Source organism: Dipodomys spectabilis, unplaced genomic scaffold (assembly GCF_019054845.1).
Source record: "Dipodomys spectabilis isolate Male_0828 unplaced genomic scaffold, ASM1905484v1 ptg000175l, whole genome shotgun sequence".
In the NCBI taxonomy this organism is placed as follows: domain Eukaryota; kingdom Metazoa; phylum Chordata; class Mammalia; order Rodentia; family Heteromyidae; genus Dipodomys; species Dipodomys spectabilis.
In genome coordinates, this window is record NW_024870852.1 from 2,350,064 (window position 1) to 2,364,559 (window position 14,496).

At 36.3% G+C, this 14,496-nt stretch overlaps 2 protein-coding genes across 2 annotated transcripts; both read left to right on the forward strand.

The window, feature by feature from the left end:
* Window positions 1-2,269: 2,269 nt before the first annotated feature.
* Mkks (MKKS centrosomal shuttling protein) lies at window positions 2,270-2,445 on the forward strand. Its single transcript, XM_042694697.1, has one exon. The coding sequence runs from the start codon at window positions 2,270-2,272 to the stop codon at window positions 2,420-2,422; it is 153 nt and encodes a 50-aa protein (XP_042550631.1). The 3' UTR covers window positions 2,423-2,445.
* Window positions 2,446-2,540: 95 nt separating this feature from the next.
* LOC122120448 (McKusick-Kaufman/Bardet-Biedl syndromes putative chaperonin-like) lies at window positions 2,541-13,933 on the forward strand. The gene is made up of 4 exons (XM_042694696.1): window positions 2,541-3,627; window positions 5,699-5,874; window positions 10,117-10,227; window positions 13,441-13,933. The coding sequence occupies exons 1-4, from the start codon at window positions 2,643-2,645 to the stop codon at window positions 13,894-13,896; spliced, it is 1,728 nt and encodes a 575-aa protein (XP_042550630.1). The 5' UTR covers window positions 2,541-2,642; the 3' UTR covers window positions 13,897-13,933.
* Window positions 13,934-14,496: the final 563 nt, after the last annotated feature.

Consider the following 14,496-nt stretch of genomic DNA (forward strand, 5'->3'; position numbering starts at 1 on the left):
TCATTCCTTTTTCTTATACTTTGTAGTTTATCCAGTTCTAAATGATGAGAGTGGTGACCTCTTCAAACCAAAGATTTAATGTCTTAAAATGAGTTAAAGGATCATCTGTTCTTTTTGTGAATTTTTTCTTTCTCATTTTGTAGTAACACGAGATGTGCTTCTCATCAGATGCCTTGAAACATCTGCCTGTGTTGATAATTTTATGTGGCACTCAAATGATGTTGTAAATATTGTAAATAACCAAATGGTACTTGGTAGAGAAAAGATTCCTCATTCCTGAACTAGAAGATGTGGTGACTGGTATTAGTACCATAAGGCTCTTAAAATTGCCAAAATGACATTCCATATTTTTAAAGTAATATGTCACTATTTATGTATTTTAAAAAATTACAACTAGAATGTTCTAACCGAAAAAATCGTTTTATGAATCATAGTTTCTATTGTTTATATATGTGTATATGTTTTAATGTATAAATTGCCATTTGTAAGTCACTTCACTAACGCTCCAGCAATGTGTTTCTTTGATTTTGCTGAATCTGAAATGATACTTACATTGTGGCTGCTTGTGGCAGAAGAAAAAAACGGTTCTTCTGCCATAAGAAAGAGTTCCTGTAGCTTTATTGTTGAAGAGAGAAAGCTGACCATCATTGTTTTCACCTTGAGCCAGTTGCCATGGTTGTAGGACCTTTACATTGGGAGCCTTAGCCAAAACACTTTGCATAACATTCTCTCCCTCCACTGTTTCAAACATCTTCAGAATCCCATGTTGGTATATACCCCTCTACTGTGCCTTACCCGAGAGTACTTTAGGCTATGTAATTAGATTAGCTTTAAAAAAGCTAATTTCTCTCTAAGAAGCTACCATAATTAGTATATTCTTGCTAAGCACTAATTGGCTAAACCTTTATCTTTAAAATGCTAGGCTTCAACAGTTGAGGCCCATGACCTGAGGTTTTTATGCTTTTCACACATTATTATTATAAAAGTGCCAGGATTCTTATGACTCAGTGTGCAGTTTCTTACAATATTCTACCTTTTAGTATAAACTACTGCCTTTCTGCTTTTTCATTTGGGCGTAAAATTTTATTATCACACTTTTGGAGGTGGAATTGCAAATCAGGTCCTGCTTTTTTTTTTTTTTTTTTGTCAGCTAAAGTCCCTATTGATTTCCATACTTTTTGTATCTCATCTTTAACCAACATTTTGAGGAGGATTAGTTGCATAGGAACATAGTTTGTACATTGATGAATTGTGTCTTGCAGATTTATTAAAATAAATGTAGACTGTACATTAGCGAATATCTGTAGTAGGAATACTAACGCTTGTTTAGTTTTCATAATTTACAAGTAGGACTGAATGTAAATTCTTTTTCTATTAAAACCTGGTTTCCAAGAAAAACAAAATTTAAAATGATAACATAACATTTAATCTTTCTGTAAAAGAATAAAACATTTGGGTGGTTTTTTAATTGAAGATTCAGTAGGTAAACTATTTTAGTTCTTTAGGATTTTTTTTGGGGGGGTGGCTACAGAACTAAGGTTAGAACTCAGAGCCTTGAACAGACTTAGACATGTGTTATACCACTGTTGTGGTATATCCTGTTGTCAGTACTGGAGTTTGAGCTTAGGCTCTTGGACTTTCTTGGCAGGTGCTCAATCACTGAGCCACACTCCTAGCTCTTTCTTAATTTTTAGTTATTTTTGAGATACAGCCTCATGTTTTTGCCTGTGCTAGCTTTAGACCCCAATCCTCCCAACTATTCCTTCTAGTATCTGGGGTTATAGGCAAGTACCACCATGTCTGGCTTGAGGAGGTGGGATCTCATTAACTTTTTCCCTGGCCTACCCTCAAACTATGATCTTTTCAACTCTTCCAAATGGCTGGGATTTCAGGCATGTACCATCATTCTTATTTTTGCAACATAAAAACATAGCATTTCTCTTCTAGAAGCCTACCATATCCTAATAACTGTCCTATAAGCTTTTTAGCCATGTTGTATATTCAAAAATTATTTAAATAAATACACTTTATCTGACACAGTAAATTCATTAAAAATACAGAAATGTTAAGTCTAAATTGGTTCGCCTTTCTCATTTCTTGAGGTGTATGATAGTTGGAGTTTCTTTTTATAAAAATGGAACAGAGCATTTAAGTAAATTATTAAATTGTGGTCACTAAAAAGTTGTGGAATTACTCTTCTAAAATGTTTTGTTTTTATTTTTGTTTATAGAAAGAAGCAGTTTGAATCAGTTTAATATTCAAAGAAGAGATGAAAAACTCCAGTTGGATTAGAAAGAACTGGCTTCTGGTAGCTGGAGTATCTTTCATAGGTGTCCATCTTGGAACTTACTTTATGCAGAGGGTTGCAAAACAGTCTGTAAGATCTCAGTCTGCAGACAAACAAAGGAATGTTGAAGAATAAAGGAAAATAAATATTTGGAATTACCAGTATGCCATTAAGTCATTACCTGCTGATTGGTTTCAGAAGCAGCACTATTTAATTTTGTAGTTATGATGCTCTATTTTCAGATGTTCATTCTGGATGAATGTATTTTTTATCTTAAAACACTTAACAATACAATAAATAGGACAATATGTTTAACAAAATAAAAGCAGTCTTCCCAAGGTACACCTGAAATAAGATGTCTCGTTTAGAAACTAGGAAGCCATCATTGTGTAAAAGTGAACCACTAACAAGTGAGAGCGTCAGGGCCACACTGGCTGTCTTGAAAGAGATCGTAACATCATGCTATGGCCCTTCCGGTAGACTGAAGCAGCTGCACAATGGCTTGGGAGGTTATGTGTGCACAACCTCGCAGTCCTCCGCCCTGCTCAGAAACCTGCCGGTCACCCATCCCATACTCAAGATCCTGACCACTTCTGTGCAAAATCATGTGTTGTGCTCTCGTGACTGTGGCTTATTCACAGCCATTCTTTGCTGCAACCTGATTGAGAATGTTCAGAGAATGGACTTGACACCCACCACTGTCGTTAAATTAAATAAACATCTTCTGAGTCTCTGTACTAGTTATCTCAAGTCTGAGGCCTGTGGTTGTCGAATCTCAGTTGACTTTAGTAGCACTCAGATTCCACTTAGCTTGACACACAGTATAATAACAAGCAAACCCGCCTGTATGCTCACCAGAAAGGAAGTAGAGCACATCAGTACTTTGATTCTGAGAGCCTTTTTGCTGACAATTCCAGAAAGCACAGAAGACCCCGTCATCTTAGGACAGAGCATCATTGTGCCTGGAAAGGGTCAGAGAGTTACAGATTCCACTGTACTGCCTGGAATACTCATTGACATGTCGGAGGTTCAACTGAGGAGATTGTTACCTATCCAAAAACCCCATGCCCTCAAAGTGGCGCTCTTTTGTATTTCTTTATCAGGAGATTTTTCTGACACCGGAGAAGGAACTTTGGTGGTCCCTTCAGGAGTGTCTCTTGAGAATGCAGCCCTGGACCAGTTGCTTAATCTAGGGAGGCAGCTAGTTAGTGACCATGTAGATCTCGTCTTGTGCCAAAAAGTTCTGCACCCATCTTTGAAACAGTTCCTCAGTTCTCATGGCATTATTGCCATTGACAGACTTGGAGTGACTCTGATGGAATCCCTGAGCAAAGTGACAGGTGAAAAAAAAAAGCATACTTGGCTCTTTGCCACTTGCAGCTAATAAATCATACAACAAGTATATCATTTTTGACAGCAAAGGTAGTGTCGGAAAATGATTCTCCATGGGTCACTTGCTAAAAGTGGAATGATCATAAACTCTTTCAGGCCCAAAATATTCAGTTTATTATTAACTCCCAAATTTTCTGTGGGTAATTCATTCTAACATAAGCATGATGCCTTTTATACTTTACCCCAAATTCTTCTACTGTTGGAATTTATAAGGCTTTACATCATGATGCATTCAGAAAGTGATTTTGTGAAATACTCCCTTCACTTTTAGCCTAACACCAATGAACTTCTGCACATTTACCTTTACTGTCAAAAAATATTTCCAGCTGGGTCCAGGTATGGTTGCACATGCCTATAATCCCAACTACTCAGGCAGGGAAGTAGGATTACATTCAGAGGCCACAAAAGCTCAAAACCCTATCTGAAAAAACTAAAAGCAAAAGGATCAGGGGCATTAATTCAAGTGATAAAGTGTTTCCCTATTACACAAGAAGTTCTGAGTAGAGGCCCCAAAACTGAAAAAAATGAAATCCCACTGAGCTCTATAAAACCAGAACCAAAGCTACCTTTATACTTGGCCTAATCATCTACAGCAGGCCTAACCCACATAATTTCTAAAATGTTTATTCAGTTAATGATAACATATTGAATAACAAAATTACTGAAGACAAGAGATGCACTGTAGTTCACAAATCCAGTAAGTTTAAAATTTGTATGAGGAGATCCATACCTATTTGACCCTAGAAAAGAAGAATCCTTGATTCAGGCCACTCTTCAATGTCTCCTTAACTGCATTGACAACATATCAAAAAGATGACCATTTAGATTTGCATGAGTTGCAACCTTTCTTCCTCCCCTTCCCCCATTGGGTTTCACTATGCTGCCCATCCTAGTTTTGAAGTTTTGGTCTCAAGTGATCCTCAACAATTTCCCCCCAAGTAGCTAGGATTACAGGTGCCAACCACCATACCCAGCTTGTAATTATAGTCTTAATATAAATCATCTAAAAGGAGCAATATGTAAGGCATAATATACTTTAGTGATTGCCCTACCTTTGTAAGGCCATCAACTGGTCAAAAGGTGTATTAGTAAGAAAAATAATAGAAATTATTCTTTGGAACTCATTGTCTCATAGCCTTAAATATCTACTAGCATTACATGAATCTGGCAGTTCCAGCCTTAAGAATTCTGATTGTTAAAGTCAGTTTTTTTGTGTGTGTACTTACGATTATTGAGTCAGTATTTAAAGCATGGAGAATTTTCCCATAGAACCAATATTGTAAATGAGGACTAGATTTCCACTCTAGCCCACTTTGGTTGCTTACTTACAAATACCAAGTATATTTTAACCCCTTTAAAGAGGAAGGACTTTGTCCCTAAAAGAGATTTTTGCATTTCCAAAAATTATATGCAAATTTTGGTCTGCCTTTTTATATATTTTTTTTCTTTTCTTGCTAGCCCTGAGGCTTGAACTTAGGGCCTGGGCACTGTCCCTGAGCTTTTGCTCAAGGCTAGCACCCTATCACTTGATCACAGCACCACTTCCAGCTTTTTCTGTTTAAGTGGTATTGAGGAATCAAATCCAGGGCTTCATGCATGCTAGGCAAGCATTCACCCACTAAGCTACATTCTCAGCCCTGTATATTTTTCTAAGAAACAATTATAAAATAGCTTTAACAAATGTTCAAAAAAGTGGAATTGGGGATGTAGTTTAACTGTAGGAGCACCCGGCTAATGTGCAGGAGGCACAGCGTTTAATCCTCAGTACCATGAAATAGTCTAAACCAAAGAACTTGTGCTTGACTCTATAAGTGTATCATTTTAGTAACAGAATATGAGTCTCAAGAGATTTCATGAGATGCATTGTATTTCTTACTCCTGAATTTCATATTTTAAATGAAAAGCTTTGATGGAGCTTGAAGAAGCATTATTCATTTATCCATCTTTATTCATTTTTAAATGAATGTTTGCCCCACCTTTCCTTATATATTTTGTGTTTTCTGTTCTTTATAAAAATAGGAACACAGCCTATCGGTTCCTTAGGCTCAGTCTCTCCAAGTAGCTACGGAAGTGTGAAAGAGGTGGGCTCTACGCAATTTGGCTCCAAACATTTCTTTCATCTCATTCCTGACAAAGCAACTGTCTGCAGCTTGCTGCTCTGCAGCAGGAATGACACCGCCTGGGATGAGCTGAAGGTAGGTGATAATTTGGAGTTCCACATTTAAGGGTGTTTTCACATTATTTTCCATAATTTCCTTAGTGGTATAAAAAGCAAAACCAAAAATGAGAGAAGTTGGAATAGGAGATGTGGGTCTGTGGTAGAGTGATGCTGAGCACAATCTCAATACCAGAAGAAGAGCAAAATCAGAAGTCTGGTCTGTGACACTATAATTGACTTGATGTGTTCTTTCCACATTTTACAAAAACCTGAGCCAAGAGTAGCTCATGTCCATAATACTAGCTATTGGGAAGGTACAGATCAGGAAGATGACAGTTCAAAACTAACTTGAACAAAAAGTCTCAGAGACCCTATCTGAACCTGTAAAAAGCTGAGCATGGTTGCTCACGTGTCATCACAGCTAGCTGGGGAGCCTAAATTGGAGGATTGTGGCTTAGACCTCCTAAGGAAAAAACATAAGACCACATTTTTAAAAAACGAAAGCAAAAAGGTTAAATGCCTGCCTAGCAAGCATGAGTCTGTGAGTTGAAACTCCTCTGTCTTCACCAAAAAAAAAAAAAAAAGGTAAGAAAAAGGAAACTTAAAGGTCCTGGATGTAAACTTTTCTTCAGACATTAGATTATATATGCTAATATGTATTATGAATAATTCAATTAGCAAATGAGTTCCTTAGTCAATATCTGTCATCTATCTCTTACTAGCTTATTATTCTCTGCCAAGAACACATGCAGTTTTTAGATACAAGGGAGATGATAATCTATGTATTGATCACAAGTTTAAAGATTCACATATGTGAAAATATATATATCTTTGATGAGTCAGAAATCTGTATGCTCTTCATTATTTATTTATTTATTTATTTTGTCAGTTTTGGGGTTTGAACTCAGGGCCTGGGTGCTGTCTTTGAGCTTTTTGCTAAAGGCTAGTGCCTTACCACTTTGAGCCACAGATCTACTTCTGGTTTTCTGGAGATAAGGGTCTCATGGACTTTCCTGCCCAGGCTGGATTTGAACCGAGATCCTCAGATCTAAACCTCCTGAGTAGCTAGGATTACAGACTTGAGCTAACCAACATCCAGCTGCTTTTCTATTATTGCTGGGTTATAACTATTTGAAATAAATTCTAGATACAACCAGACTTTTTTTTATACTTTTTTATTGTAAAAATACTGTACAGAGGGGTTACAGTTATATGAGCAAGGTAATGAGTACATTTCCTATCAAGCATTGTTACCTTCTCCTTTGTTTTTCCCTTACCATGCCTTCCCTTCCAGCTCCACAACTACACTCCCCCGCACACACATCCCCTTCAGCATCTGTTGTTAGAGTTCTTGATTATAGCCATTCTAACTGGAGTAAGGTGGAATCTCAATGTTGTTTTGATTTGCAATTTTTTGCAATTTTTCAACACAGTGTTTTGTGCATCTCATTGTATCCCTATTTAAGCATTTTATTTTTTCCCTTCCCCTCCCCAAATTAGAGAAGTGTATATTCAAGATGCAGGGCATCAACATCAAATACAGTGAAAACAGGTTATATATGTGGGGGAGGAACATACAAAGAAACAAAAAAATCACATGGTACATTATAAACACGTTAGAAACAATAGCAAGAAAGAAAAAAACACTTGTGTCCCTATCTTGGGGTTCATTTGGCTTAACATCATCTTATCTGGTCATATGTACATAGCTTTTGACCTTTTCTGCTTGTCCCAGACATACATTAGTTATTGCAAATAAGGGAAACCATGGGACCTATGTTTCTTTGTGCCTGGCTAACTTCACTTAATATAATTTTTTCCAAGTCTTTCTATTTCCTAACAAATGGGGTAATGTCATTCTTTTTGATGGAGGCATAGAATTCATATATATATATATATATATATATATATATGTATATATATATATACATATATATATATATATATATATATATATATATATACATTTTCTTGATCCATTCATCTACTGAGGGGCATCTGGGTTGGTTCCATACCTTAGCTATGGTCAATAATGCTGCAATAAACATAGTTGTGTTGGTAGCTGTAGTATAGTCTTGTTTGTGAGCATTTGGGTAAATGCCAAAAGTGAGATTGCTGGGTCATAGGGCAGCTCTATGTGGAGTCTTTTGAGGAACCTCCATTCTGCTTTCCAAAGTGGTTGAACAAGTTTACACTCCTACCAACAATGGAGTAGGGTTCCCTTCTGGCCACATCCCCTTCAGCATCTGTTGTTAGAGTTCTTGATTATAGCCATTCTAACTGGAGTAAGGTGGAATCTCAATGTTGTTTTGATTTGCATTTCTTTTATGACTAGAGAGGTTGAGCATTTCTTCACATATCTATTGGCCATTCTTATTTCCTCTTCAGAGAAGTTTTTCTTTAAGTCATTAGCCCACTTACTTATCGAGAAGTTGTTTCTTTGAGGATTTATTGTTGGGGGATTTAATTTTTTGAGCTCCAAGTATTGAATTTTTTGAGTTCCAAGTATATTTTAGACCCTTATCCATTGTATACCTAGTGAAGATCTTCTCCCAATCCGTGGGCTTTCTATTGATCTTGCTAGCTATGTCCTTTGCCATGCAGAAGCTCTGCAGCTTCATGCAATCCCATTAGTCCAACCTTTCTTTGATTTGTTGTGTTTCTGGGTCTCTATTAAGAAAATTTCAGCCTGTGCCAAGGAGACTTAGGGTTTCTCCTATTCCTTCCTGTAATGTTTTCAGGGTGTCTGCTTTGACTCCGAGGTCTTTGATCCATTTGGAGTTGATTCTGGTACAGGATGATATATAAGGATCTACTTTTAGTTTTCTACAGGTGAGTAACCAATTTTGCCAGCACCATGAGGCTGTCTTTCTTCCATTCTATTTTTTTTAGCTCCCTTATCGAAGATTAGGTGGCTGTAGGTCTGTGGGTTCATTTCTGGGTTTTCAGTTCTATTCCATTGGTCCTCAGGTCTGTTCTTGTGCCAGTAACAAGCTGTTTTGATTACAATGGCTTTGTAGTAGAGTTTGAAATCTGGTGTTGATATTCCTCCAGCACTGTTCTTTCTGCTAAGGATCGCTTTTGCTATTCAGAGTCTTTTATTGTTCCATATGAATTTTTGGATTGCTTCTTCTATTTCATTGAAGAATGAGGTTAGAATATTGATAGGTGTCCTATTGAATTTGTAGATAGCCTTGGGAAGTATTGCCATTTTCACAATGTTGATCCTTCCAATCCAGGAGCATAGGAAGTTTTTCCACTTCCTATGTTCTGCTTTGATTTCCTTTTTCAGGTTTTTAAAGTTTTCATCATAGAGGTCCTTCACTTCTTTAGTTAGGTGAATTCCTAGATATTTTATTTTTTGTAGGGTTATTACAAAAGGAGTTGCTTTCCTGATTTCAGCTGCACTCTTCTCATTGTTGGCATACAGAAAAGCCATTGATTTTTGAGGGTTAATTTTATACCCTGCTACTTTGCCAAAGTTTCAGATCAGCTCGAGTAACTTGAGAGTGGAGTCCGTGGGATTCTTTAAATACAAGGTCATATCATCTGCAAAGAGGGAGAGTTTTACTTCAGCTTTCCCTATTTAGATCCCCTTTGTGTTTTCATCTTGTCTTATTACTGTAGCTAGGCATTCTAATACTAAATTGAAGAAAAGTGGAGAGAGTGGACATCCTTGTCTTGTTCCTGACTTTAGAGGAAATGGCTTTAGTTTTTCTTCATTAAGTATAATGCTGGCTATAGGTTTGTCATATACAGCCTTTATTGTATCGAGGAATGGTCCATTGATTCCTAGTTTTTCCAGAGCCTTGATTATAAAGGGGTGTTGGATCTTGTCAAATCCTTTTTCTGCATCTATTGAGATAACCATGTGGTTCTTATCCTTGCTCTTGTTGATGTGATGAATTATATTATTTTATTTGCATATGTTGAACCAGCTTTGCATCCCTGAAATGAATCCTATTTGATCATGGTGTATGATTTTTTTTGAAGCATTACAACCAGACTTTTTTAGTTTAGCAAAAATAGCTGGCTAATTCAGGTATTTTTAGGCTAGACATTTGTAAATCATTTGAAGAATAAATTGTATATAAAATAAAATAATTATTCTAACTCTACAAAAGGAGACCTTCTTTATCATTCCAAAGTTAATCAAGTTACAACTTTGACAACAGATTTTGTTCTTTGTCAATAAAGAGCCCACTATAAATGTTTTGAGAGCCTGGTTATACTTTGGTATCTGATGTGAATTCTTGATTCTCATGTGTTTCCTTTGTAGCTTGCATGTCAAACAGCACTGCATGCTTTGCAGCTAACAATTAAGGAACCCTGGGTTTTGTTGGGAGGTGGCTGCACAGAGACTCATTTGGCTGCATACATCAGAAACAAGGTAAATTGGTCCTCTTCAGATCACCTGAATTGCTAACAACTTTTGTTTTATGCAATAATAAACCAAATCATAATACCCTAAAACATTTCATGCTATTTTTTTCCAAAATCTAACTCAGACATTATGTTTGGAAAAAAGAAGCTAGGAAAATAATACTTGGAAATATAAGGTAACATCTTACAGTGAATTTTGTAAGTCTAATCTCTTACTGAGTCATGCCATTAGTATTGTCTACATGTATTTCATATTAAGTTAGCATTCTGTTTACAGAAGTTCTCAACTTAACTACTGAAATATGGTAAGTGATGCTCATAATAGAGTGCTTAGGTTCTACAAAATATTTCAGTACTTCTTAGAGCATTGAAAAAAATCTATCAGAACACTCCAAATGTTGTTATATTTTTTAAGTTGGTATCTATTTATGGGAGATTTTAGTTAGAATTAACCATAATTCTATTTAATTTATTAATTAATAGATTCCAAATAAAATTCTACTGAATAGAATTTCTGGTTAGTCTATTAAAAAGTTATACTTGACAGTTATCAGATAAGTTTAGTGTGTTATCCTTCTGATTATTTTCTTAATTATTAATAATTTGAAATTAAGTGTTTTCCAAATAGCCATAGTTCACTAAATTGCATAAAACAGAGTTACTGAGGGCCTCAGTAGAGGGATTGGAAGCAATGGAATCTTTTCACTACATATCCTTCCCTGGTTTCCTAAATAATCTCATATCTATTTGAAGATAAAGCCCATTAGTGAACGTTTAACAAAACTCACATTATAAAAAACAAAACATATGCCATCTGTTACTGAATGCATGATAATTTATTCTGCAAATGAAATTGAGTAAGTAGAGAAAGTATTTTGAAAGAAGGAGATACCTTAAGTGGTTTTATTATTATTTTTTGGTGTTTTTTTTTTCCTTGCCAGTTCTGGGGCTTGAACTCAGGGCCTAGGCCTGAGTTTTGGGGGGATTTTTTGCTCAAGGCTAGCACTCTTCCACTTAAGGCACTGCAATACTTCTGGCTCTTTATGTTTATGTGGTACTAAGGAATGGAACCCAGAGCTTCATGCATGCTAGGCAGGCACTTTACCACTAAGCCACATTCCTAGCCCTTAAATTGGTTTTTGACAAAAAAAAATGCAACAGTGCAGTGTAGATTATCTCACTTGGTCCACACCTGGTTACAAAACAAGTATTATCACTGTTAATAGGTTATCTGTTTGCTAATATATTAATTTTTCTCTCTTAAGAAATGCTCAGCTGGGCATTGGTGGCTCACACCTGTAATCCTAGCTACTTAGGAAGCTGAGATCTGAGGATCATGATTCAAAGCCAATCCAGGCAGGAAAGTTCGAGACTCCTAACTCCAATAAACCACTCAGAAAACTGGAAGTGTTGCTGTAGCTCAAGTGGTAGAGTACTAATTTTGAGCTGAAGAGCTGAGGGACAGCACCCAGGCCCAGATTTCAAGCCCCATGACCAACAACAACAACAACAACAAAAAATGACCAAAATAGACTGTTTTGAATACTGGGGCAAAGAAGCAGTTTAAAGTGATCTTACGTTTTTTGTTGATTTGAAGAAAAGACTCTCCATTGTAACATATTGACGTGAAAACTGCATTTGTTTTGTTTTTAAATAGCATTTTTAATTAACTATAAATAATGGGTATCACTATGACATTTTCATATGTACTTCAGTCATATTCATTCCCCCAGCACTCTCTTTCTGGTCAGTCCATAAATAGCAAATAGCTCCTTATACTTTCGTGTCTCTTTGTGTGTGTGTTGTGTGTGTGTTTAATAAAGACTCTACATAAAAGAGAAAACATATGGTATTTGTCTTTCTGAGTCTGGCTTGTTTCACTTAACATAATGATCTTCTGTTCCATAAAATGACATAATTTGTTCTTCTTTGTGGCTAAATGATACTCTATTGTGTAGATAGTACCACATTTTCTGTAGCTGTTCATCTGTTGACTGATACCTAAATTGATTCCATAACTTGGTTCGAGTAAATAGTGCTTCAGTAAAGTGTGTGTGCTATCTTTAGTGTATGCTGAGTTTGATTCCTTAAGGTATGTGCCCAGGAGTGGCACAGCTGAATCATGGGGTAGTTTCTATCTTTAGTTTTTTGAGGCACCTCTATGTTGATTTCCATCAATTTGATTTGTGTAATGGTTACACCAAAGTATGCAGTCTCCTCTTTCCCTACATCCTTGCTACCATTTGTTCTTGTTTCCTTTGCAATAATATTCAGTCAAAACCATGCTGTTCTGACTAGCCTTTCTTTTATAGGTAAAGATGTTGACAGACTTATTGGCTATTTGTACTTCTTTTGAAAGTTATGTATTTGGTTCATTTGCCAAATTTTAGTTGGATTTTTCATTTTTTATATATTTTGGATATTAATTTTCTGTTGGATAAACAGCTTACAAAAATTTCTGTCATTCTTTAGGCTGTTTCTTAACTCTGTTTCCTTTCCTTTACTGTGCAGATGTTTTTGAATATTATGCAATATGCAACCCTATTGGTCAATTCTTGCTACTATCTCCTGAGTTATTAGAGTTGTATTTAGAAGATCATTGCCTATGTCTAAATCTTCAAGTGTTTCCTTCCAGTAATTTCAAATACTCAAGTCTTACATTAAGATCTTGAATCCACTTTTGAGCTGATTTTTCTACAAAGTGAGAGACTGAGACATAGATTCAATCCTCTCCATCCCAGCACCATTGGTTGAAGGTGCTGTCTTTTTTCCAGTCTTCATTTTTGCCACTTTTGTGGTGAATCAGATGACTGACTGTACCTATATGAAGTACCAAAATAGTATCTTAATAATGTGTGCAATCTCATTCTAAACAAATCACAAACATTCTGCTTATATAACAGTTCTTCATTTGGAACATTATCTTCAAAAACATTCCTGGTGTATATAAAAATCATAGATATGAAGGCATTACCAGGAAGTCATTCAGAATAAGCTGGTGGTGGGGCTACTTTAATTCACTCATTCTGATTATATGACTAGAAATGTATATTTCTACCATAACCAGCCTTGTTAAGGACCAATTTGGTTGACCACCCCATTAACTGTCCCCAAAATGAAAATGAATGGTAGCCTTATGAATAAGGTTTCAATCAAGTATCTTATTGTTCTGAAACATTTTTATATTAATTGCTCTTTGTTTTTTGCTTTTTGTTGTTAGACTCACAGTGAAGCCGAAAGCATTCTCAAAGACTGCGGCTGTACTCAAGCAGAGCTTCAGTTAATGGCAAAAGCATTTTGCAGTGCTTTAGAATCTCCCGCGTGCTCTTTGGAACATGATGGAGGTGAAATTCTGACTGACATGAAGTATGGACACTTTTGGTCAGTTCAAGCAGAGTCTCCCTCTGTCAGTAACTGGTCGGATTTGCTTTCAAGATGTGGCTGTGGATTACTCAGTAGTCAGGAACAACTTGGCTGGTCCTTCTTAAGAGGCACGCATCCTCCTTTTGCACCACGAACCTACCTTCCACGTGCAGATGTGGGCTTAGCAGCTGTGGGCTCAGCCAGCAGTCTAACTGTGGACTGTTTGACTGCCAAGCTTAATGGCCTACAGGTGGCCGTAGAGACAGCCAATTTGATATTAGACCTTTCATACATCATTGAAGATAAAAACTGATGTAAAAGATAACATCTTTACATTATGAAACAAGCTAGCCAACTGTTAAGAAAAATAGTTACTGAATTGTTCAATATCAGAGGCCTGTTCTGTATATTTGGACAGATGATTCATAAAATCATAGACAGGCATAAGGGAATTTATAGAAATTAAAGGTTATAAGATAATAATCTTCAGCATTGTTATTAAAGACATTGTAGGTATCTTAGGGATTTCACAGTGACCACTATAAGTTGTGTGACCACTTGTTCTTGTTTTTGTTAGAATTTTGGGTTCTGGGGGTTTTTTTGGTCAGTCATGAGACTTGAACTCAGAGCCTGGGTGCTGTCCCTAAGCTTTTTTTGCTCAAGGCTGGTGTTCTACCACTTTGAGCCACAGCACCACTTCTGGTTTTCTAATGATTAATTGGAAATAAGAATCTCACAGACTTTCTTTCTCAGGCTGGCTTTAAACCTAGATCAGATTTCAGCCTCCTGAGTAGCTAGAATTACAGGTGTGAGCCACTAGTGCCCAGGTTTTATTTTGATATCCGTAAGAATATACAAAAATTTTAATTATTTCCTAAATTATGCTCTAGTTTGGGTATATTGGGTATAGATA